The following is a 24,761-nucleotide window of genomic DNA, read 5'->3' on the forward strand; positions in this document are numbered from 1 at the left end:
CTGATTCTAATAAGATGGAATCTGATATGTGCCATGTAGGTGCTGTCCTCATTGATGGAGAGAATAATGACTCAGTACTGCAAGACTGGGACAGCTAGGTGGTGCAGTGGATAACATGCTGAGCCTGGAGTCAAGAAGACTCATCTCCATGAGTTCAAATCTGGCCTCGGACACTTCATAGCTCTGCCACCCTGGGCAAGTTGCTTAACCATGTTTGCCTCAGTTTCCACACCTGTAAAATGAGCTGGAGAAAAATGGCAAACCACTCCAGTATCTTTGCCAAGAAAACCCCAAATGGGGTCACAAAGAGTCATACATGACTGAAAAACGACGAGGACTCATGATGAAACGTGTTGCCCAATTCTAAATAGAGAAGTAATTGACTTAGAGTCTGAAGAGTAAGGCTTTTTTTTGACATGGCTAATGTAGAAATTTGTTTTGCTTGACTATGTATGTTTGTTATAGGTTTAATTGAGGCAGCTAGGTGATACAGTGGACAGAATGCTGGGCCAGGAGTCAGGGAGACCTGAGTTCAAATATGGCCTCAGAAACTTATTAACTATATGACCTTGGGCAAGTCATTTAACCTCTGTTTGTCTCAGTTTCCTCATCTGTAGAATGGGGATAATAATAGCACCTACCTCTCAGGGTTGCTGAGAGATCAAATAGAACTTAACACACTGCCTGACACATGCTTTCTCAATAGGGATAGGGGGAAGTAGGAGGGATAGAACTCAGAGCAGAAAATAAAATAAAATTGAATTAAAAAAGAACAAAAATGATCCATGGATCTTAGTGAACCATAAGTTCAGTATAAGTCAGTAATGTAATATGCCAGCCACTGTGTATTTCAACTGCATAAATAGATTCCCTCCAGGAATAATAAGATGATAGTACAACTATATTCTGCTGAAAAATATCCCAAGAAAGGCAACCGTTATGGTAAAGGGTCTTGAGTACACAGTAGAAGAGGATCAGTTGAATCACCTGCACATTTTTGGCCTGGAAATGAGAAAATTCAGGGTAGGATATGATAGCCATCTTTAAATACTTGAAGGAATGTCCTCAGGGGGAGGAGGAATTTGGCTTGTTTTCTTTGGCTATGGAGGGCAGAACCAGGAGAAATGGGTGTAATTGGTAGAGGCAAATGTAGGCCTGAAGTCGGGAAAAACTCCTTAACCTCAAGCACTGTTCAGAATGGACTGGGCTGTCTCAAGAAGCCTGTTCCTTGGAAAAATCCTCAAGCAGAGGCTTAGTTGTCCACTCGATGGACTTGTCAAAGTGAAGATTCCTTTTAGTTCGGTTTGGACTAAATGGCTGTGAAGGTCTGTCCCAACTCTTAACTTCTGGGGTTCTGCAATCTATTTCTCAGCTTTGAAGAATTTTTTAATGTGAATCAAGATGCATCTGTATTAGGAAAAGAGCTGATTAAATCACACCTCCAGGAAATAGGAACAAAAGCTGTTAGCTAATGCTTTGAAAGAACATGATTTTAAATATGTCTTTAAAAAGGGGAAAAACTGGAAAGCAAAGAGTCAGAAAGATAAGAGTGATTTCAAATGAGAAACTTGGTCTCTAGGATAACCTTCTTTGAAGATGTTTAATAAGGCTTCACCTTGTTTTACTACAAAAATTTACATAATGTACTTTGAAGGCATAATGCAAACTAAGTATAGTAAAACATATAGTTTAGTTTATTTTTTGCATATTAATGTTTTAATTTTTCCAAAACAATATTCTAATGGTCTGATTTATTTCATTCAAGCTAATAATGTTAAATATTTACAAACTAAAATAGGAACTGACAATATACAGGGATTTAAACAAACAAATCTTTCAAAAAATTAACATTTATGCCACTTTACCAACTAGAAATTTCTTAGACACCTGCTTATGGACTCTCCATCTTTCCAACTCATTATCTTCCTTGAACTTTGGAATTAGGGGAAATTAGTCAGTTATTCAGTTACCCAATGGAAGGAATTGATATTCAGTTTCATCAGGAACCCACGATGCACCTTTCTTCATAAGAAAGAATAAAAAGAAAGAGAAAAAAGACAGTTCAGAAAAACCAACCAACAAATTGGCTGAGTCTGACAGTGCACGCTATATTCCATAGCCAGTCCCCACTTTTGCAAATAAGGGAGGAGAGGTTGAGACTTTATTTATAATAAAGAAAAATATTTAAGCTGAACCAATCAACAAATTGATCACATCTGACAGCATATGAAACATTTTTTTACCTTTATAAAATTTTCCATTTCCATACTGAGAGGAAAGAAATACATTTCATTATTGCTTTTCAAGACTGGTCGTGACATTATAAGCTCATTTATTTTTTAATTGTGATGATTTACATTATCGAAGTCATTGTAAATATTGGTCTCCTTTCTTTTTTGCATCGATTCATATGCCTTTCTATGTTTTGCTAATAATTCATATTCAGTGCTTCTTACTGTGCATCCCATGTGCTTGCGTAGGGGCCTATTGTTGGTCAATCCATGAGAACTAGAGTGAATTTGGTTTAAGGCACAGTCTTTAAGAAAGAAATCTAGCTAGTAAACCCCAAGACATGTAGGTAGGTTTCAGCCTTCAAAATTTACCTTCATTTGGGCAGATCACCCTCAGGTGAGGTCATGATACCCCATGTGGAAAGAGGAGAGAGGAGAGGAACTGAGTTGCCCAAATGAAACTGGCCAGTTGGGTCCCCACTGGCCAGCTCAGATTACTCACAGGTTGTGGTTTGTCCTTTCTTGAAGAGAACCATGACATCAGGAAGATGATGCCATGACTTGCAAATGAATTGGATTTAAGTGAAGGAGGGCTGTGCAAAGTCACCAGTCTTACTTTCTCCTCCACAGCCATCTAGGTCCAGTGCCAGATATAGGTCAGGAGAACTGGAGATGGCCCACAATGCAGTGGGAGACCTCTGCCTTTATAACCTAAGGTCTTTTAAGCTAAATTCTCACTTTGACTGAGGCAATGCCCATTGGCCCCTGACGGCTCAGAGTGAATGTAAATAGTAATTGTTTCTCTTTTGGCCAGAAATCCTGAAGGTCTTCCTCTCCCAGGGTTTTTTTTTTTGGGGGGGGGGAATTAAAAGGGACATCCCTTGGTTCACTTCTTAAACAGCCCTAATCACCGAATGGGCATTGCCTCTGTCAAAGTGAGAATGTAGCTTAAAAGACCTTAGCTTAAAAAGTCTGAGGTCTCCCACTGCATTGTGGGCCATCTCCAGCTGTCCTGACCTATATGTGGTTATTAGACCCAGATGGCTCTGGAGGAGAAAGTAAGGCTGGTGACTTTGCACAGCCCTCCCTCACATAAATCCAATTCATTTGCAAGTCATGGCATCATCTTCCTGATGTCATGGTTCTCTTTGAAAACGAAGGACAAATCACATGCAATCCCATTACATTCAAACTCAGAAATTCCTCCTAATTCTAACATAATAGATAATAGAAAAAGACCATGTACAACAAATCTACTTAAAATAGAGCCTCATATTTTATTTTTAACAGTGAAAAAAGTCTGATTGGGACTCTAACTTGAAAGTTAAAATGAAAACTTATGAAAATGAGTTTAATTTTTATCTATAACAAAACTGAAATTTTAGCTGCAAAGACACACAAATTCTTAGATTAAAGGGGAAAAAAATCAAATGCTGATTTTTTTAAGTATAGTTTTTCCAACAAAATTATAGGATAACATAATAAAATGTACTTCCATTACAGTGAGTTCCTTAGGACAAAGGCTACTTTTTTTTCTTGTATGCTTAGCACAGTCCCTGGGACATCATATAAACACTTAATAAGTGATTGTTGACTAACTGATATGCCTCTCTTCATATTTGAGTCTTTGTAGCATGATCATAAAGATGGTCATTGATACCAAAATGTTAGAGGTCTTCATTAGTTTTCCTAATCCTTGAATTTTCAAATAATTTTCCTTTGAAGTTCTTACCAACAGTTATAGGCTGACACTGAGAGGATGAGAGGTGACTAGTGGCATAGACAATAGTTAGTCAGAGATGCATATTTGAGTGGCGACTAAGTTTATCAGTAATTAGTTTATTCACTTAATATTGCTGTTATGGCAACTTTTACTTCCCTTTGCAACTTAATAGGGAGATAGTGTGTGAATAAAGAGCCAATCTCACAGTCAGGAAGACTTGGGTTAAACATCTGTCTTAAACACATACTGGTTGTGTGTCTCTGGCCAAGTCACTCAATCTCCCAGTAATTCAGGAATCTCTCTAATATTACAAGTTGCAGAACAATTGCTGATATGCATTGGTAGAAGGTTTTAAGGGAAGGGAAGGGAAGGATTTTAACACCCAGAGATGAGGAAGGCATGCATTCCAGGCCTTGGGGATAGCTAGATTAAATCACAGAGAGACAGAGAGAGAGAGACAGAGAGAGAGAGAGAGAGACAGACAGACAGACAGACAGACAGACAGACAGGCAGGCAGGCAGACAGGCAGACAGACAAAGCAACAGAGCAATGTAAAAAAATACTGGAAGGTTAAGGTTACAGCCAAATGATGGAGGCCTTTGTATACAAGGGTAAGGAAATTCTCTTTGGTCCTATAGGTAGTAGGGAGTCGATGAAAGTTTTTGAGCAACAGAGTGAAATGGGAGAAAGGAGGACAGACCTGAACTGAGAGAGAATATAAATAAAACATTAAGCAAGAAAGATGAGCTTGGTCTGACAGAGAAGTCATATTGAGACCATTGTTTTGTGGATTTAGATTTATTTTACAGCAATGAATCCTAGTCCTAGCTTTTTCATGAAAAGGACTCAAAGGTTATGACGGTAGAGCACAAGCTTTGGAAGTCTCACCAAGTATACAAGACTGCAAGTATGTACCTCCTAACTGAGGTGGTGAGGTTGTATAGATAAATGGATAGAGCATGGCACCTAAAGTCAGGAAGACCTGAGTTTGCAGCCAGCCTCAGATACTTCTTAGTTGTGTGACCCCTGGGCAAGTCACTTTTAACCTTTTAGCTTCTATCTGTTTCCGTTTCCTCAACCATAAAGTAGTGATAATAATAGTAAACACTTCTTACGGTCCTTGTGTGCAGGGTTGTTGGGAGGAGGAAATGCTATAATATTTGTAAAATGCTTAGCACAGTTCCTGGCACATAATAGGTGCTTAATAGATTCTTTCTGTCTTCCTTCCTCCCTTCCTCCCATCTGGATTATGGACCATATGTCTTATACCCAAGGGTCATCCGAACTAGTCTTAGAGAAGCTGATCACTGTAGGATGTCCGTTGTTACGCATTTTATCAACAACTCACGAAGATGGTTGACCAGGGCACATAGAGTACTGGGATCTGTAGTTGAAGTGGTACCCACACCAATGAAACCTCATAATCTTTGAGTATCACAGAAAGAGGCAGAGGTAACAGTCATAGCCCAAGATTTTAGAACAGTGTGCCTAGGTCAGCCTGTGATGGTAAAATTAAAAGGAGTCTCTCTTCCTCACTGAAAGAGACTGAATGATGAATGCTCAAAGTTGACAGGAAAAAAAGGTAGGCTAGGTAACTGTGGGTGATACAAAGTAAATGCCAATAAGCAGCTAGATAATTATTGGGTATATTGAAAAGGATATTTAATTGGTGGTATCTAGGTATTTACTAGAAGCAGCTAGATGGCTCAGTGGATAGAGCACTGTGCCTGGAGTCAAGAAGACCTGAATTCAAATCTGACCTCATACACTTACAAGCTGTGTGACCCTGGGCAAGTCACTCAACACTGTTTGCCTTAATTCACTGGAGAAGGAAATGAGAAGCCGCTTGAGTATCTTTGCTGACAAAACCCCATGGATTGAATTGGTGTGCAATGGTCCCTGGGGTCATAAAGAGTTGGACACAACTGAATGGACAAGTGTTTACTATTTTTAGTCTTGCTATAAGTAAAAAGTATAGAGTAGATAAAACTGTGTTGTCATGTTATATGCAGGTAGTCTTTGTAGAGGATGTGCTTGTAAGTAGATCACAAGTTATACTTTTGCTTCTCTGAGAAATCTACACCTAAATAATGTGAATTTGGTCGTGTTGAGACATTTTTCAGCTGTGTCTCACTCTTCATAAACTCTTTTGGAGTTTTCTTGGCAAAGATGCTGGAATGGTTTGCCATTTCCTTCTCCAGATCATTTTACCGATGGGAAACTGAGGCAAACAGTGTTAAGTGACTTGCCCAGGGTCACACAATTAGTAAGTGTTTGAAGCTGGATTTGAATTCAGGAAGATGAGTTTTCCTGACTCCAGGACTGTCATGCTATCCACTGTGCCATCCAGCTTCCCTATCACTAATGTGAATTAGTGGCTCACTAATCACTGGGCCTATGCACCATTAGCTTGGTGGCAGCTACTTAAACTTATCTGTTCCGGTAAATGTTTAACAACTGACTGAAAAAAAATGTTCTTATGACATACTTTTAAGTTGAAACTGCATCATTAACATCTTTCTCCATAACTTTTTAAAGTCTAGAAAGCAACAACACAATAAATCAAGCTTCAATTTCAAGCATTTATGTATTTCCAAGGTATAAATGCTTACACTAAAAATTTAACAATTGGCTCCCATAAACCAGTGAAAGCTGGATCCAGCCTTCCCTCTGATAGAAGAACCTTTCAAGTGACCAGGATATCACATTATATCCATGGTAAAGGTCATGATGTCTTCCCTTTTCCTCTTTCCTTGCAATTCATAAGGGATGAATCCAGGCTAGGGTTCAGGAAAGTTTATCAGATCAGCTCTATGACAGTGACCATCTGTTTTCAAAAGTATTTTAGATCTGTGATGGTAGTAGGTTTCTGCCAAATGGTTAAAAGGCATTTTGGATTATTTCAAATTTACATGAAATATCATAGCTGGTTTTTAAGGAGTATTATATTGTCTGAGGAGGGTAAAGTCTTATCATGTATAGGTATCATTAATATAGTTGTGATTCTAGATATACGCAGTCTAAAAGACATAGTATAAAAGGGTTTTGGACAAAAGTATCTTATTTGTCCACCTTCTGCCACCCCAACTTCTCTCTATCTCTCTTGCTTATGCCTGGCTCAGAACCTGATGTTGATTTCTCTTATTTGATTTCTGTCTTTCTTTTTTTTGCCCCATTTAGGATGATTCCTCCATGTTCTTCCAATTTGGCCCATCAATTGAACAGCAAGCTTCTGTAATGCTCAACATCATGGAGGAGTATGACTGGTACATCTTTTCTATTGTCACCACCTACTTCCCTGGATACCAAGACTTTGTCAACAAAGTCCGCAGCACCATTGAAAACAGCTTCGTGGGTTGGGAGCTAGAGGAGGTCCTCCTGCTTGACATGTCCTTAGATGATGGGGATTCCAAGATACAGAACCAGCTGAAGAAGCTTCAAAGCCCTATCATTCTTCTTTACTGCACTAAGGAAGAAGCTACCTATATCTTTGAAGTGGCTAACTCTGTAGGGCTAACTGGATATGGCTATACGTGGATTGTGCCTAGCCTGGTGGCAGGGGATACAGATACCGTGCCCTCAGAGTTCCCCACTGGGCTCATCTCTGTGTCATATGATGAGTGGGATTATGGCCTTCCTGCCAGGGTGAGGGATGGGATCGCCATAATCACCACAGCCGCTTCTGACATGCTATCTGAACATAGCTTCATCCCTGAGCCTAAGAGCAGCTGTTACAACACCCATGAGAAAAGGATCTACCAATCCAATATGCTAAATAGGTAAGAGTGTGAAGCAAGATGAAATCAGAGGGTGGAGGAAGGGCTGGGTTTCAAATATGTGAATTGAATGGTGTAGAATTTCAGCAACAGTGTGAAATGCAGGACAAGGTAGCAGTGGGTTGGAGGCTGGTGACTGGGCTGAGGGCCTAGAACAATGAATGGTGGGGGTGATTCTGATCCAAATTGTGCTTCTTTGTGTTTCTGTTCCAAGTGTCCTTGGTTGTTGGTGTAGCAGTATACCCCAAGTAGGAGGAGACGAGAGAAGGCCAATCCACTGTTTCCTCTGGAATGCCACCTATGATGGGTGAATGGTGAGCAGGTGATACCTAGGTCTGTGGGCATGCCAACAGTATTCTCCCCTCACAAACTGGGCTGGATTATATTGGGATTCCAGTATTTCCCCAACTGAAGCAGGCCACAGTCGGAGCAGCCTGTTTGGTTGCTTCTGGCAGCTGGGTCCCCTGCTTTCATTATAGCAAGGCAAGTCCTGAATATGGTCACTTTCACCTGGTATCAGCTCCTACAATGGAGAAAACAAACAAACTGCAGTGACCCTGTATTGGGAGTACTGTGTGGTATGATAGAGGGTATACTCTTCAAAGGTAAGACATCATGCAGGTTGTGTTGTTTTGGGTCCTTGCTGTCCTGCTGGGCTCCATCATTTCTGCTCATTCACCCCATGCAAATGGGCTATAATTTTGGCCCACAATTCAGTGCTTATCCTAGAATATTGGCATAGTCAGTGATAAGTTTCCATAACACATGCTATCTGTACCTCATGTCAGACTCTTCCCCCATCATTGGATGTCTAGGTTGGGATAATTCATCGTGGTACCCTTTGTGACTGTGAGCTATCCTATCTGATACCTCCTTGCAATCTAGAGCTATCATATTTAGCTATGATTTCCATTATGACATAATTCTGTTTCTTAAAAATTCCTATAAATTTTGTTCTGGGTTCCCTTTTCTTCTCTCAATCTGGGTTCAGGATATTTCACACACACACATATGAAAAAATGGTTTCTTATTAAATATAAGTGAATAATCCTGTAGGAAACTGCGAAGTAGAAGTTACCAAATAACATAAAGCAATCATATGAATATTATCTTAAAGCCTACAGATATGGTGAGACTGTTTCTATCCTAAAACTTCTGAGTATAGAAATCAAAGTCTTCAGACACCTTGCTTTTCTCTTATGTTTCACAAGCCCCCTATTATGGGCTTGTTCTCCCCAACTCTCACTTCCATTGGTGGGACAGCTCCACAGAGGGCTCTCCTCTCAAGGTATGAAGGGTAACCTTTGAGAGGGTGGTGTTTCTAATACTATCTAATAGTATTTCTAATACTATCTAATATTATTCTAATACTATCTAATACTATCATTCACAAGTACCCAATCCCAAGTAGGTGCTCCTAATTATTAATCAACCAGCTGGCATCAGTTGGCTTCCACAACGGGATATTTAATCAGAAGGAATATATCAAGGGTAGAAGTACAAAAGTTTCCTCCCATCCCCAACTGGAAGCACACTCTCCCTTGGGAAATTGGGTGGTATAAAAAACATTTTCCCCTGCCTCAACCCTGTGCACACTCTCCATCCTATTTGTACAGGGTGTCCCGTTCTTACTGAAGTTTTAAACTTGAATTTAACTATTAAAATGTGAAGTTTCACTAAGAACTTTGGGACACCCTGTGTATCCAAAAGGATCATGGAGAGAAAAGTCTCAAATTTGAAGCACAGAGGTACCAAGAGATATATGTAGGGAATGTACATATGTGATTAGGGTGACCCTTAACCTCAGAGTTCTTTAGTTATTTTCTCTCTTCTGTAAGAGTCCTCACTAAGTTCACTTCTGGGTGTTCCATAGCTGATGGAAAAGTCATTCCCTTGCTTGCAGGACATGGTGCTTTGACTTCTGGGTTGGTTCCATCCTAGCCTGGGTCAAGCAGTTAGCTCTTCAGGCCTGGCTCCTCAGTGGATTCAGCTACTGTGCCTACTGGCACAGATTCTGCTACTAATTCTGATTGCTGGATCTCTGATGGCTCCTCTGACCTTTCAAAGATCATGAGGTTATAACCTGGTCTCTGGACCATTCATCCAAGATCAAGAAAGAACAAACCCAGGAGACAAAAGAAGCAGAGACATCATGCCTTTGCAGACACCTGGCAGCTGAGCAGGGAGATTAGGCAGCTGTACCTGCTGCCACTCACACTGTCTGCCCCCCTACCAGAGGCCAACAGCCTACCTAGCCACATTGGTACTCTAATCTTTCTGGGGTCAGGGTATTGTGACTAATACTCTTTTAAATGACAGACCAAAAAGCCAAGAAAGATAGCTATAGTGAAAACATGCTGAAGATAAAACTGCTGCAAACAACTGGACTATAAGCATGCCTTTCTTCACTAATGGCCTATAGTAGTAGCAGGGTCAGGAAGGTCCTTCACTCTTCAGACTGTGGTATCTGGGGGCTACTTAGAATGAACCTCTCATGGATCAGGTGACATCAGGGTCAATGTTGGGAAAGAGACCTCTCCTTCATGCTAAAAATATTAGGAGCTTTGTTGGCACATCTTTACAAGCTTTATCTAATGGCACATTGTTACATCTTTATCAGGTCCACTGATAGTTGATCAAACCATGTTTATTTCCTACATTGTTTTTGGGGAAATCTTCATAGCAAGTGGAATTAAATGAAATGTCATTGGTTTTATATCTATTCCAAATCCAAGACAGTGGTGAGTACTCAAAGGGATTGGCTTCTTTTGTTATTCAAGGAAGATTAAAGATTAAAAAATGAGGGATACTTCATAATCTAAGAGTACCTTTAAAGTTGTATTGTTTCCATCTTTTGTGACCAAGGAACAACATGTTATGTCAACCTAGAATCCTTATGAGTTGAATTTGTTCCTTAAGCCTCTACAGCAGTACCAGCTAGACTTAGTGAACATTTTACCAGATGTACTCTGTCTGTACTGGTTATAGAAAAGCCTGAATGCCTCTCTTGGTGTTGGTAAAAGTGGCATATTTGTTCATGTCCTTTTAGTAAATATGGTACAAAAATGCACCATTGCCCCAGTCGTGCTGAGTCTTTGACTCCCCATTGAGAATATAATTTGATTGAACATAAGAAGGGATTTTTTATTCCCTCTATCTCCATGTGAAAGTTTTTATTAGAACCTGAGGGTGGTCTGAAAGAACCTTTAAATCAGATAATATAAAACCGTTTTGGAAATGATTAGGTCAAATGTCCAGAATCATCTTTATCCCCTTAAGCTAGGGGAGAATTATTAGCTGTTAGTAGGTATGTTGTCTATATTTTCACTTTATCACTTTCTCAGGGACCAGTTAATGATTATTTTCTCCTCTAGTGTGTTCTCTAATGCTGTGTATAAGTCTATTTATGTCACTCAGATGATGGAGCATCTTGTAGTTACTTCAGGACTCTATTTTTGGTTCAGGGGTCCAATCTTTCTACTTTTTCTATATCTCACCCTTTGAAATTAGCAGAAAGGGAAGATGCTATTTAAGATATGTGATTCTTTATTTGACATGTTTCATGTGTTTTTGTGTTGATTATTTTCTGACTCCCTAGTATCCTAGATTAATAACAGCATTATACTTGTTAGCTGGGCAGCTAAGTGGCACTTTGAATCAGGAAGTCTTAAGTTTGAATCTTGTCTCAGCCAGGATGGTGTGATACTGGGCAAGTCACTTAACCTTCCTGTGCCTCGATTTTCTCATCTGTAGGATGGAGATAATAATAGCATATGCCTTTTAGGGTTTTTGTGAGAATCAAATGAGATAACGTGTAAAGAACTTTACAAACCTTAAAGCACTATATTGATGCTAGTTATTATTATTATTATTATTATTATTATTATTATTATTATTATTATTATTACTACTACTACTACTGTATTTAAAACTATCTGCCACTCTTATCTTGTGAGGCTTTACTCAGCCCCCCACCCAATTCTTCACTTTTCACTTACTTTTCAAGATCATATTATCTGACTTTGAATCTCATCATTCAACTCAATCTCCTTTGCTGGAGAATTAGCCACTCTGTCCCCTCACCATGGCTATCCCCAGGCTATGTCCTAGCACTAGACCTTCTTTTCCTCTCTTTCTCCATGAAACTCCATTTTTGTTGATGAACCTGTCAGCTCCTAGGATTCAGTTACCTTCACTATGCAGGTGATTAAACAATTGTCTCTTTCCTGAGCTCTAGTCTCACATTACAAGTGGTCTATTGGACATCTCCAGCTAAGTATATTAGAATCATAGCAAATTCATTGTACCCAAAATGTAAATCACTATCCCCTGAAACCTATCCTGCTTTCATACTTCCTTATCTATTTATTTTTGGGTGAGGCAACTGGGGTTAAGTGACTTACCCAGGGTTACACAGCTAAGTGTCTGAGGCTGGATTTGAACTCAGGTACTCCTGACTCCAAGGCTGGTGCTCTATCCACTATACCACCTAGCTTCCCCTTTCCTTATTTATTTTGAGGACATCTCATTATTCTAATCATCCAGGGTTGCAACCCCAAAGTATTCCTATATTCCTCCTTCTCCATCTCTCTCAACAGAAAATTAAAAAAAAAATTTTTTAAGAGCTACAAGAAAAAGCTATATTTGTCCTCAGTTCTAAAAAATATCAGGACCTACACCAAGGAGCAAGAAGTGACTTCATTCTGTATAAAAGATGATACTCAATTTAATCAGTATTAAACAAAAAAGGTTCAAAATGTGTCACTTTCTTGCTAAACAAGACTCACCCTGCAGCTGCTTACAATGATAGCTCAGGTTTCTACCCCGCTTTTGCTCCAATTTGATCCTCACAACAACCATGTGACATAGGTGAATCTAGTGAAGTAACTTGCATAGCATCACTCATCTGCCAAGTGTCAGAGATGACATTAATCATTCAGGGTTTATGCTAGGAGCTGGATTCAAACCCCAGTCTTCCAACTTCCAAGTCCAGTGTTTGATACACTATGCCCCAGTGCCTGCACAATAGTAAGAATGGCCAGCAGAAGACCAAGTGTATCCACAAGTCATGGTGTAGGTTGGTAAAAAGGGGGATTTGTAGCTCAGCTACTCCCACAAGAAAAAAAAAAGTCTTGGTCGTAAGTCCATAAGATGAATTAAATCAGTGTGTCTTTGTGGTATACATATTTCTCAATGTCAGCTTGTGAAACACAACAATTGCCAAAAGGGTCCACCTTCCTGCAGCCCTGCGTGGACTTGGCTGCCATGCCTAAACCCAAAGGTACATCTGCCAAGGAGTACACCACCAATCCCTGATACTGATTAGTATTTTCTGTGCTTCAGCCCAGGCCAGACTTTAACACATGGTTCCCATGCAAGAATGACTGCTCTGCTCCAGGTTTCACCCATACATTATGCTTTGCATATGGTGCCGGGTAATCCAGGGCAGTGATGTGCAATCTGAACTTCTGGGTCTTAGTGAGCTTCCCAAAGCAGGTCCCCAGAGACACTAAGTTTTTCCCAGGTGATATTTACTTCCAGCTTAAGAATCTTCTCACTTACACAGTAGACTCTGTCTTTATGGAGGCAGAAACAGTAGGTGCTATCAGGTCGGTCCACAAGCAATTGAATGTTTTCTCTAATATATTTTGATATCTTCTGGAACAAGGTGCTGGTCTCCTGTTTGGTCAGGGGCCACATTTCACAGTGAAGCAAATGCAGATCTCTAGACTGCTCTAGACAGAAGTATTTTTTTTTTAATTTTCAAGTAATAAGTATTTTTTTTAATACTCTGTCCCTCCTACTACTACTTATACCACTGAGGAAATTTTGTTAAAAAAATAAAATAAATCCCTCAATACATTTCTACATACTCTGTGAAAACAAATTCCCACATTAATCATGTATGAAAATGCATATCTCTCTGCATTCTAAGTTCATCACTTTTCTGCAAGGAGGTAATTGGCATGTTTCATCTTCATTCTTTTGGACTTGTGATTAATGGTTATGTTGATCAGAGAGATCTGTAACTTTCAGTTGTTTTCTCTCAACAATGTGGTAATCACTATATTAAATTTTCTCTTACTTTTGCTCATTTTACTCTCCATCAGTTCAATGCGGATGGCTCCAAAGAGGAGAATGAGGCAGGTGACTTTGCACAGCCATCTAACTCACTTCCAAGTCAAGACATCACCTTCATGATATCATTGTTCTTCTTTGAGAATGAAGTACAAACAATAACAACAACAAATATCTTTCCAGTTTCTTTTGGGAAAGTGGAAATCAGTTTCATTTTATAATTTTTATGGCAGAATAATAGACCGTTGTACTCATATAGATAACTAAAAATGCTTTGCAAGCCTTAAATCACTATATAAATGCTATTATTAATAGCATTTTATTTATTTAGCACTTCTAGCATTATTATTTGTTTAGCCATTCCATAATATGAAAATATTCCCTTAGTTTCAAGTTTTGGGCTGCTAACATGAGAGCTACTATAAATATTTTGTACATATGGGTTGTTTTATCTTTCTTTGATTTCTATGGGCATAGGTCTAGTAGTGATATAGCTGGGTCAAAAGGTATGCAAAGTTTAACTTTATGGGCATAGTTCCAAATTGTTTTCTAGGTTTATATTCATTGTTGCCAAGTCTTGTTAAAACTGTCTCCACAATAGCTCTCACAGTCTCTACCTCTTTACTCGTATGGCTATCACCCTAATTCAAGCCCTCATTGCCTCTCCCCTGAATTATTGTACAATAGACTCCTAATCTCTCTGCTTCCATTCTCTTTCCTCTCCAATCTTTTCTCCACACCAACTGTTCTCAAAGCACAAGTCTGACCATGTCACTCCCTCTTCAGTGGCTCCCAATTGGCTCTAGGGTTAAAACAAAATAAAACAAAACAAACAAACAAGCAAATAAAATTAGCTTGGCATTTAAAGTTCCCTTGCAATCTGACTCCAGCTTACCCTTCCAGGTTTATTGCACATTACTCCCTTCATCACAATCTACATTTTAGCTAAACTGGATTGCTTATTTTAGCCAAAATCAGAACTCCTCTGCATCCCTCTCCCCTATACCTGCAATGTACTGTTCGTCTGCCTTTGTCTCTTAGCATTCCTCAAGCTTTAACTTATGTGCTGTCTCCTAGAAGAGACTTTTCTAGATTTTCTTGATTCTCCCAGTGGTTAGTACTCTCACCTTTTTCCTTAAACTTATTTCACATATACTTGGCTGTTTGTGTGTTATTTCTACCACCAAGTACTACCCACTCACCCTCTCCCAGTAAAATGTAACCATGTAACCTTGTTGAGAGCAGGTAATGTTTTGGGTTTCCTCTCTGTATCTTGAATACACACACACACACACACACATACACACACACACACACACACACACACACACGAAGGCCTGTTGGATTGTGTTGTATTGGATTGGCCAGAATCTTCCCATTACTTTGGCCTTTGGGCAATAGGGAGTATACCTTTTGTCTAATTGATGGGACAAAAGGAGTTTTGTTAAGGTCTTATTTAAACAGCTACCATGAAAATAAGGCCTCTAAAATCTTGAGGCAGCTCTCCTCTTCTTAGAACTCCTCAAACTGGGATTGCTCCCATGGGAGGCCTGTTTGACTTTGCTTGGCCTGGAAAATGCTGAAAGGTGTAAAATAAATAAGGGATTGAGTCAATTAGTTCTCAGACAGTGTAGGCAAGAGCTACTTGGCCATTACCCATTTCACAGTTATTATTAAATGTTTATTGAGTACTAGGTATATGCAAGACTGTGTGCTACAGGTAAACCTCATTTTACATAATAGATGTGTTACATATGAGTGAATAGGAACATTGCATGTCTTTTTTATGAATTGATCATATTTCAAGTGCACCAAGGTAGCTCGCTATTTAAGGAACCCGATGCTGAATCCTTTGTCTATCCTGATAATCACCATACTCTAACCTCTTCAATTTATCTGTTGTGAAAATCTAACTTTTCACATATTGTGCTTAATGTTTGCTAAATGGAATGGAAGAGCATACAAAAATCAAGAGAAATAAAAGAATGTAGTAAACCACCAGAAAGAGAGGGAGGCAACAAGGTAATAATTGAAAGAAAAGAAGAAAAAAAGCCTCTTTGAAAACTCAGTACTTGGTTATTTACAATTATTTTAAGACCTTCTTAGTCTTTATTTCTCTCCCATTTCCCATATTATGATGGTGTTGACATATTAAATGGTAGTTATTTCAGTAAAGTTCAGTTACTTTTCTTTTAAACTATATAGGTATTCTCAAATATACAATGTTTCCAAAAGTAACTGGTTTTTCCTTTACAATAATATATAATTCTTTAGCCCATTTCTAGATTTCTAAATTTGCCTGCAGGGTATGGAGAAGGGAGCCTTACATCCCTTGAAGAAATTTGGTGTTGGGTGGAATATTAAGTGTGTCTGTGTGTATGTGCATGTATGTGCACTGGTAGAAAAATGATGTGGAACACTTTTTAAAAAAAGAAAAACATAGTTATGACAATAAAGAGATAAAAGAAAATGAATGGTCAGAGTAGGCTGGCTGCCATGCTGTATGTATGGATCAGGAGGTCTAGGAATGGCTTCAGTAGAGAAGGGATATGAGTTGACAGAAGAAAAAGAGAAGGGAGATTGAAGCAAAGGCAGGAGAAGCAGCTCCAGCATCAATCTAGAAAGAAAATGACCTAGAGATAGATACATAGAGAAATCTCACTTTGCTTAATATACAAGTTAGATCTTAAAGAAGCTCTGATGAACCTTAGCACTTGTTGGAAGCCCTACCTTATAACAGTTATCTTTGTGAGTCCAAATCTGGCCTCAGACACTTACTAGCTGTGTGACTCTGGTCAAGTCACTTAACCCTATTTGTCTCAATTCCTCATCTTAAAATGAGCTGGAGAAGGAAATGGCAAACCATTCCAGTATCTTTGCCAAGAAAACCCCAAATGGGGTCACAAAGTGTCAAATACAATTAAAAACAACTGAACAAAAAATAAGTTTGAGGTGTATGGGACGAATAGGTAAAGGTGACAAATAAATGATAAATAAATCACAAAGGTGATAAATAGCAGACAGTGACAAAGGTAGGATTAGGAAAGAGATGACATCTGTAAATATAGATTTGAGAGCCACGTCCATAGAAATAATATCACTACTTTTAGGAAGTTTTGAGATCATGAAGAGGGGAAGGGACAGGAGAGATGAAAATCCAGGGAAGAGCCCTGAGACACACTCATGCTTAGGAAGCAGGACATGAAAGAAGGAAAGAAGATGGAAATGGATCCAAAGACAGGTAGGAAGAAAATCATGAAAACTCAAGAAAGAAAGAGTAACCAGGAGTCCAATAGGCTAAGGAGGCCAGGAAGGATAAGGCAAGTGTTCACCCAAATAATAATTAAGTACCTACTGTGTGCTGCTGATTATGCAAGGTACTGAGGATACAAAGAGAAAAAAGAAATACCTTCATCCTCAAGGAACTTACTTTCTAATGGGGGTGACAACTTGTATATATCTATTGAAACTGGTATTACATAAGTATATGCAAAATAAATGTTTAAAGCAACATAATTTTGGAGGGAAGCACTAACATTTGGGGAGATCAGGAAAGACCCACTATAGCTGGGTGTGATGGTATATACCTCAAACCCCAGCTACAGGGGAAGCTGAGGCTGATGGATCTTCAGCTAGAGATCTCTAAATTGCAGTGGACTATGCCAATTGGGTGTTTCCACTAAGTTCAGCATCAGTTAGATTAGCTTCTGGGAACAAGAGGCCACCAGTTTGCCTTAAAAAGGGGCAAATCAGTCCAGGTCAGAAAAGGAGAAAGTAAAATGAGTAGGGGGATCTGATGCATGAGTGGCATCTGCCCATGCAATCTAGGTGAGATGACACACTGTCTTTGAAAAGAAAAGATGGTGGTGTGGGCCCTGTAGAAGGTGGCATTTGTCTGGAGCTTTGATGGAAAATAGGGACTTTAAAAGGCGTAGTTGAGAAGGTAGTGCTCTCAAGTCATGGAGAACAACAGCCTATATAAAAGTATAAAATGAGACATGGAGCGTCACGTGTAAGAAACAGAAAGCCAATTTGTCTAGATCAAAGAGTTCATGAAGAAGAGTAGGAAATTGGGATATAAAGTGCCTTAAATGCCAAAAAGGGGAGTTTGTCTTGGACCCTAAAGGTTATAGGGAGCCACTGGAGTTAACTAAGTGGTAGGATGGTGTGGTCAGATCTGTGCTTTAGGGAAAAAAAAACAAAGGCGTTGGATTTGGCAAGTAAAAGATTGTTGGTAAATGTATAGAGAATGGTTTCAGATGAGTAATGAGATTGAAAATCAAATTGCAATGGAAGTGAGGAAGCAGATGCATAGAGACAGAGTAGTAAGTGTGAAAGAGAGCTGGCCCTGAACCTAGGTTCAAATCTTGTTTCTTTCATTTACTAGTAACCTGTGTGGTCCAGGGAGAAAGAAAAAGAAAGAAAGAAAGAAAGAAAGAAAGAAAGAAAGAAAGAAAGAAAGAAAGAAAGAAAGAAAGAAAGAAAAAGAAAAGAAAGAAAGAGAAAGAAAGAGAAGAAAGAAGAAAGGAAGGAAGAAAGGAAGAAAGAAAGAAAGAAAGAAAGAAAGAAAGAAAGAAAGAAAGAAAGAAAGAAAGAAAGAAAGAAAGAAAGGAAGAAAGAAAGAAAGAAAGAAAGAAAGAAAGAGAAAGAGAGAAAGAAAGAGAAAAGAGAGAAAGGAAGGAAGGAAGGAAGAAAGAGCGAAAGGAAGGAAGGAAGGAAGAGAGAAAGGAAGGAAGGAAGGAAGGAAGGAAAGAAGAAAGGCTGAAGGAGAGAGGGAAGAAGGAAGGGAGGGAGAGAAGGAAGCAAAAAGAGGATAAAATGCCATTTATTAAGCTCTTACTATTTGCCAAAGTGCTAAATGCTAGAATGCAAATGAAAAGAAAACACAGCCCTTGCCTTCAAGGAGCCTACATTCTAATGAAAGAGGAAAAAAAAATACAGTAGAATGGTGACCAAGGAAGAGCATTTTGTTCTCAAAATTTACCCAGATGATGAGTGGGGCCAAAGTGGAGTAGATTGACACATCCTAGCCAAGAACAATGACAGAATTGATCTGACCATGATTCATGAACTGGGGGTGATGGGTAGTTGGGGGGAGGGGGAAAGAAAAGGGTATAATTTAAACTGGTCAGTTAGATAGGAGGGGATGAAGTGAAGCATAGTGTCTGAGACTGTCCTGAGGTAGTGGTCCAGGAAAGGCAGTCATCAATCAGGAGAGTTGAACTCCATGGAGAAAATTCCTTTAATCTAGGACATGGTCTCTGATTTCTCTGAACCTCAATTTCCTCATCAATAAAATAAGGAAGATGTACTAGGTGGGCTCTAAGGACCCTTCTCTACATCAAAATCTGTGATCTTGTAAATGTAAGGGCATCTTTTTTTTTTGGCTAGGTAATGGAATTAAGTGACTTGCCCAGGGTCACACAGCTAGTAAGTTTCAAGTGTCTGAGGCCATATTTGAACTCAGGTCCTCCTGATTCCAGGGCCTGCACCACCTAGGTACCAGCTAGGAGACATTTTCTAGAGTTCAACTATGAAAAGGTGGAGAGATATGGGATGATAGCTTGAGGGGGCATAGTAGGGTTAAGTGAAGAACTTTCTTTTTAAGATAGGGAGATTTGGGTATATTTGTAGGCAGTAGGTAAGGAGCTAGTGGATACAGAGAGATTGAATGAGAGAAGGATTATTGGAAGGACCTCATCCTGGGAAAAAAGGGAAGGGATGGGAATAAGGGTTTTGGCAAGGAGAAGGGCTACCTCTTCTTCAAGGATTGAGAAAAAAATATAAGTAGTAAGTGGTGTGGAGGCAATCTGAAGTGTAGAATTGGGGAAAAGAGGTAGCTTTAGTAGATGTCCTTAATTGGGTGGGAGTCTTATAGAATCTGTTTTTTTTCCCCCATTCCAAGATAAAGGCTAGGCAGCTAGGTGGCACAGTGGATAGAGTGCTGGGACTGAAGTCAGGAAGACTCATCTTCCTGAGTTCAAATCTGACCTGAGACATTTACTAGCTGTGTGACCGTCAAAAAGACACAACCTTGTTTGCCTCAATTTCTCATCTGTAAGGTGAGTTGGAGAAGGAAATGGCAAATTATTCCAGTATCTTTGCAAGAAAACCCCAAATGGGATCACAAAGAGTTCGACATGATTGAATAACAAAAAAGATAAAGGCTAGATTGAGTGGGAGGAGGGAAGTCAAAGAATGAATTTGTCATTAATCTTTTTTTAAAATTCTGATTATATTGGGCCTATGTAGTCTGCTTAAGTAGATAATAACTTCCTTTCTGGCAGGGATTATGTCTTACAGTGCTATAACATAGTAACCTGAACACCACTGGTGGTGAATAGGGACTGGACCTATGATTTTATTGGTATGGGAAACCCTAAGTGAGAAAAATTCTAATGCAGATCAGTACCTTTTCTGAAACCTATATTAAAAGAGTTTGCTGTTTTAATATAATATTTTATTGTTATATATAATATATAATATAATAATTTGATAATATTAAATATATGTTTTAATAATAATTGACATTTATATAGCACTTTAAGGTTTACAAAGCACTTTATATAAATTATTTAATTTGATTTTCACAAGAACCCTTAATTAAGTGGTATTCCTTATTATCCTATTTTTAATATGAGAAAATAGTCTTAGTGATTTACTTAGAGTCCTCCACTGGTAAGTATCTGAGGTGGATTCAAAGGCAGATCTTCCTCACTGCATATCCAGAATATGACCTACTTACTATATAATACTCCCTCTCACAATTTCTAAGTCAATAATATGATAGTAACCTCCACCTGAGAAGAATTCTCCAGTGTAATGTCAGGGCTTGACATGGCTGGTAGAATTTTTTTTTAAAACTTAGAAGAACTGGCATTCAAACAATTTGACTCTAAGAATCAGTTTTTAGGTGGTAATGAATCATTGTCACAAAGAAAGCAACTTGACTATGTTTTGGAAAAAGGAAAGGGCGAGGAATTGGTAGTTGGTAATGAACAACTTCCATTTAGCTTTTCAGAACTTTGGAGCTGAAATTTTGTTTATGGCTCATTCTTTTCCTGGAGAGACTGGTGGGGTTGGCTTGCCTTAGTTAGTGCCAGGTCCTCTAGCTGTGCAGGCTGGTCACACACAGAGTAACTGCTGCTGACAGATTAGAGATCCCTGCTGCTGAAATCTGTTCACTTTTGTCCAGCTTCCAGCAGCAGCAGGCTGGGAGCTGTTCACCCACCTCCCTTATTGCTCATACTTTCTCTTTCCTTTATTTCCTCCCTCCAACCCTTCCTTCCTTCCTTCCTTCCTTCTCCTTCCTTCCTTCCTTCCTTCCTTCCTTCCTTCCTTCCTTCCTTCCTTCCTCCCTCCCTCCCTCCTCTCCTCCCTCCCTCCCTCTCTCCCTTCCTTCCTTCCTTCCTTCCTTCCTTCCTTCCTTCCTTCCTTCCTTCCTTCCTTCCTTCCTTCCTTCCTTCCTTCCTTTCCTCCCCTTAATTTTTAGCTCTGTGCCTCTCCTCTCTTTAGGCATTTCTTATTCAATCTGAATCACACAATTTCAGTTCTTAAGAAACACTTTTCTTTCCTTTATTACTATCTGTTACCATTAGAGGTATATTGTAGCTACAGTGCTTACAAGTAATGTATGTATAAGAGGAGACCGTGCTTTTGAAAGGTCTCAAATAAACAATCTGAAAAAAAATTAAATTCTCTGTCCTTCTAATTGAGTCAATTACTTGAAAGAGTGTTATGCTTTTCATAGAATTAGGAGAATGAACAAATTGGAGCTAGGTCTGATAAACTTTAACTTGATCAAAAAAGCATCTATCTCCTGTTTGTTATTTCTTGGTTTTGCTGGCTGTCTCATTTAATAATAGCATGTCTATCTATGTAACAAAGGACATAGAATTAGTTTCCAAATACCTTTAAATTCTTTTAAATCTTTTAAATTCCTAAGTAAGTTCCTTTTCAAAGTAGGACACTTCCCTGGCCATTTTTTGTCTCCAGAAGCCATGACACAAAACTCACAGTGATTCTTTTCAAACTCCTGATAGGGTCCAGGGATGCTTGACTTGGAGTCACAAGACATGTGTTCCATTCTGGATCTGCTCCTAATGAGCTGCCATTTAATGAATGTCATTTAACCTCTCTGTGCCTGAGCTTATGTACCTCAAGGGCTACAGTGAGGAGGTGACTTTGTAAACTCTAAAGCACTGTAGAAAATGAGCCATCGTTATTGCTCTTCTAATTATTTGGTGTCTGATAATAGCCTAGTGACCAAAGACTTTAGGTTATTCCTTGAATCATATAGAAGACAATACAAATCCTGGTTACAAACCAAGTATCCTTATCCCCCCAGTACCCAATATAAAATCCTCCTTGCTTCTTATAACACCCTCCAGAACCTGACCCCCATCACTCCACCTTTCCCCCCTTTTTACACCCTACGCCCATGTAATCTTTGATCCAGTGATACTAGGCTCTGTGCTTTTCTTCTGCCATGAGAAACTCCACCTCTGAACTCTGAGCATTCATTGGCAGTCTCCTACATTCCACAACTCTCTCTTCCCTTATTGTTACTTCTTAGCTTCCTTGGCTTTCTTTAAGTCTGAGCTGAAGTCTGACCTTCTACAAGTGGCCTTTCCTAATCCCTTTTAATTCTAATGCCTTCTCTCTTTGATTATTTCTCATTTACTTTGTAGGTATATTTTTTTGTAGATAATTGTTTGCACATTGTCTTCCCAATTAGGCTGTAAGTGTCTTCAAAGCAGGAACGGTCTTTTATCTTTCTTTGTATTCCTAGTTTAGCAGGTGCCTGGCACATAGTAGGTACTTGATACATACTTGTTGACTGACTGAAAGAGCAAAATACAGTTAGTATTCGTTACAGGGCACGTAAGTGGAGCAGTGGATAGAGCACTGGGCTTGGAATGAGGAAGACTCATTTTCCTGAGTTCAAACCTGGCCTCAGATACTCACTTAGATGTGTGACCCTAAACTTCTCTCTTAACCCTGTTTGCCTCAGTTTCCTCATCTGTAAAGTCAGCTGGAGAAGGAAATGACAAACCACTACAAAATCTTTGCCAAGAAAACCCCAAATGGGATCATGGAAAGTTGAACACAATTGAAATGACTGAACAACATTCATAGTTACATACCATCAAAACCAGCAAGGGATCCCATATCTTAAACCCTCATTTTGGAAATGAGGAAATTGAGGGCCAGAGAAGTGAAATGAATTGTGTACATTCATAAGTCTAGGAAGCTCAATAAGTGCTGACTGAATCCCTCAGCCGTACCCACACATTTTTTCCTTTTTTTTCCATCTCTTTCCTTAATCCAAAATCCACAGGGGACCTGCTAGTATACAGAATAATAAGATGGCTCATTATTGCACAGATTTGAATATCACAGAAATCTCAGAGTTGGAAAGAACCTCTGAAGCCAGTTTAGCTAATCCATCTCTGAACAAGGGATATAACAGTCAAGGAGGGAGGTAATGAGAGGCAATGTGGTCCAGTAAAAGCAGCTCTGGAGTCACGTGATTTGAGTTCAAATGCTGATTCTACTCTTTACCTACCAATATAGCTTTGAAATCAAGTCACTTTGCATCCCTGGCATTCAGTTTTCTTAATTGTAAAATGATTGTGTTGATCCAAATGAGCTCTAAGGTCCCTTCCAGTGATAGGTTCCATGACCGTATGGCTCTTCAGCCTTTGCTTAAAGACCTTCCATTGTGGGAAGGGGTGTGTGTGGAGAGCTTTACTGTTCAAGGCAAGCCAATCTACTTTTAGATGACTAATTTTTAGGAAATCTGACTTTCTGAGAACTTCTACCCCACAGGAGGGAATTAATGTTCTCTGAAGCAGAATGAGTCTAATCCCTTTTTCACATGAAAGCCTTTCAAATACTATGTGCACCCCCACCCCAACCCCTTCTTTTCTCCAGGCTTTATACATGTTGGTGGTTCCTTCAGCTGCTTTTTATACAACATGACCTGTGGACTTTCACCATCCTGATTGCACTCCTCTGGAAGCTCACCAGCTTATCAGAGCCCTTCCTGAACTGTGGTGTCTGAAACTGGACACAATACTTGAAGTTTAGATTGACCAAGGCAGAGTAGTAACACTTCCCTACTCCTCTGATACTATGTCTCTCTTATACAACTTAAATTTTCAGTAACATTCCTAGGAGCTATCTCACATTGCTGACTGACAGTCACTTTTTAGTCTACTTCTCCTATCTTGGACTGTGACGTTGTTTTTTTTCTTTTTTTTTTTTTAACATTAATGTGAGGCAATATGAACTGGTAGGTGGCACAGTAGATAAAGTTGTGGGCCTAAAGTCAGGAAGACTCATCTTCCCGAGTTCAAATCTGGCCTCAGACACTTACTAGCTAGGTGACCCTAGGGAAGTTACTTAACTCTATTTGCCTTAGTTTTATCATCTGTAATATGAGGTGGAGAAGGAAATGGCAAACCCCTCCAATATCTTTGTGAAGAAAACCCCAATTGGGGTCACAAAGAGTCAGACACCAATTGAAACAACTGAACAACAACAAGTAAGGTAATATATACAGTCCTATTAAATTCCATTTTATTTGACTTTGCCCAGTGTTCTAACCTAAGATTTTTTTTGGAATCCTAAATTTGTCATTCATTTTAGTTATTTCTCCTGGTCTTGTTTCTGCAAATCGCAGGACTTTTCACTAGAGAATCCCTTCCAAGTTAACACTGAACTACATTTTGGGTCTGGCCATATACTAAGTCTTCTTATGTATATTATTATCTATCCCACCTCTGTCCTTCTTTTCATAGGGATAGCTTTGGAGATGTTATCAAATATCTAAGTAAAATATATCTATGAAATTTCACTGTTCTACCCCCTCCCCTCAAAAGGAAATAAGATTGGTTTCATATGACCTGTTCCTGATAAAACCAAAATGGCTTTTGGTGATCATCACTT

At 39.2% G+C, this 24,761-nt stretch overlaps 1 protein-coding gene and 1 pseudogene across 1 annotated transcript in view; one reads left to right on the forward strand and one right to left on the reverse strand.

The window, feature by feature from the left end:
• GRIN2B (glutamate ionotropic receptor NMDA type subunit 2B) overlaps positions 1-24,761 on the forward strand; it is a 651,709-nt gene that overhangs the window by 359,873 nt on the left and 267,075 nt on the right. Inside the window, 1 exon segment of the mRNA XM_021001754.2 lies at positions 7,135-7,733. Coding sequence (XP_020857413.1) covers positions 7,135-7,733 — 599 coding nt within the window.
• LOC110218784 (60S ribosome subunit biogenesis protein NIP7 homolog pseudogene) lies at positions 12,887-13,430 on the reverse strand (annotated as a pseudogene).

This window comes from Phascolarctos cinereus, unplaced genomic scaffold (assembly GCF_003287225.1).
Source record: "Phascolarctos cinereus isolate Bilbo 61053 unplaced genomic scaffold, phaCin_HiC Scaffold_1;HRSCAF=81, whole genome shotgun sequence".
NCBI classification, from domain to species: Eukaryota; Metazoa; Chordata; class Mammalia; order Diprotodontia; family Phascolarctidae; genus Phascolarctos; species Phascolarctos cinereus.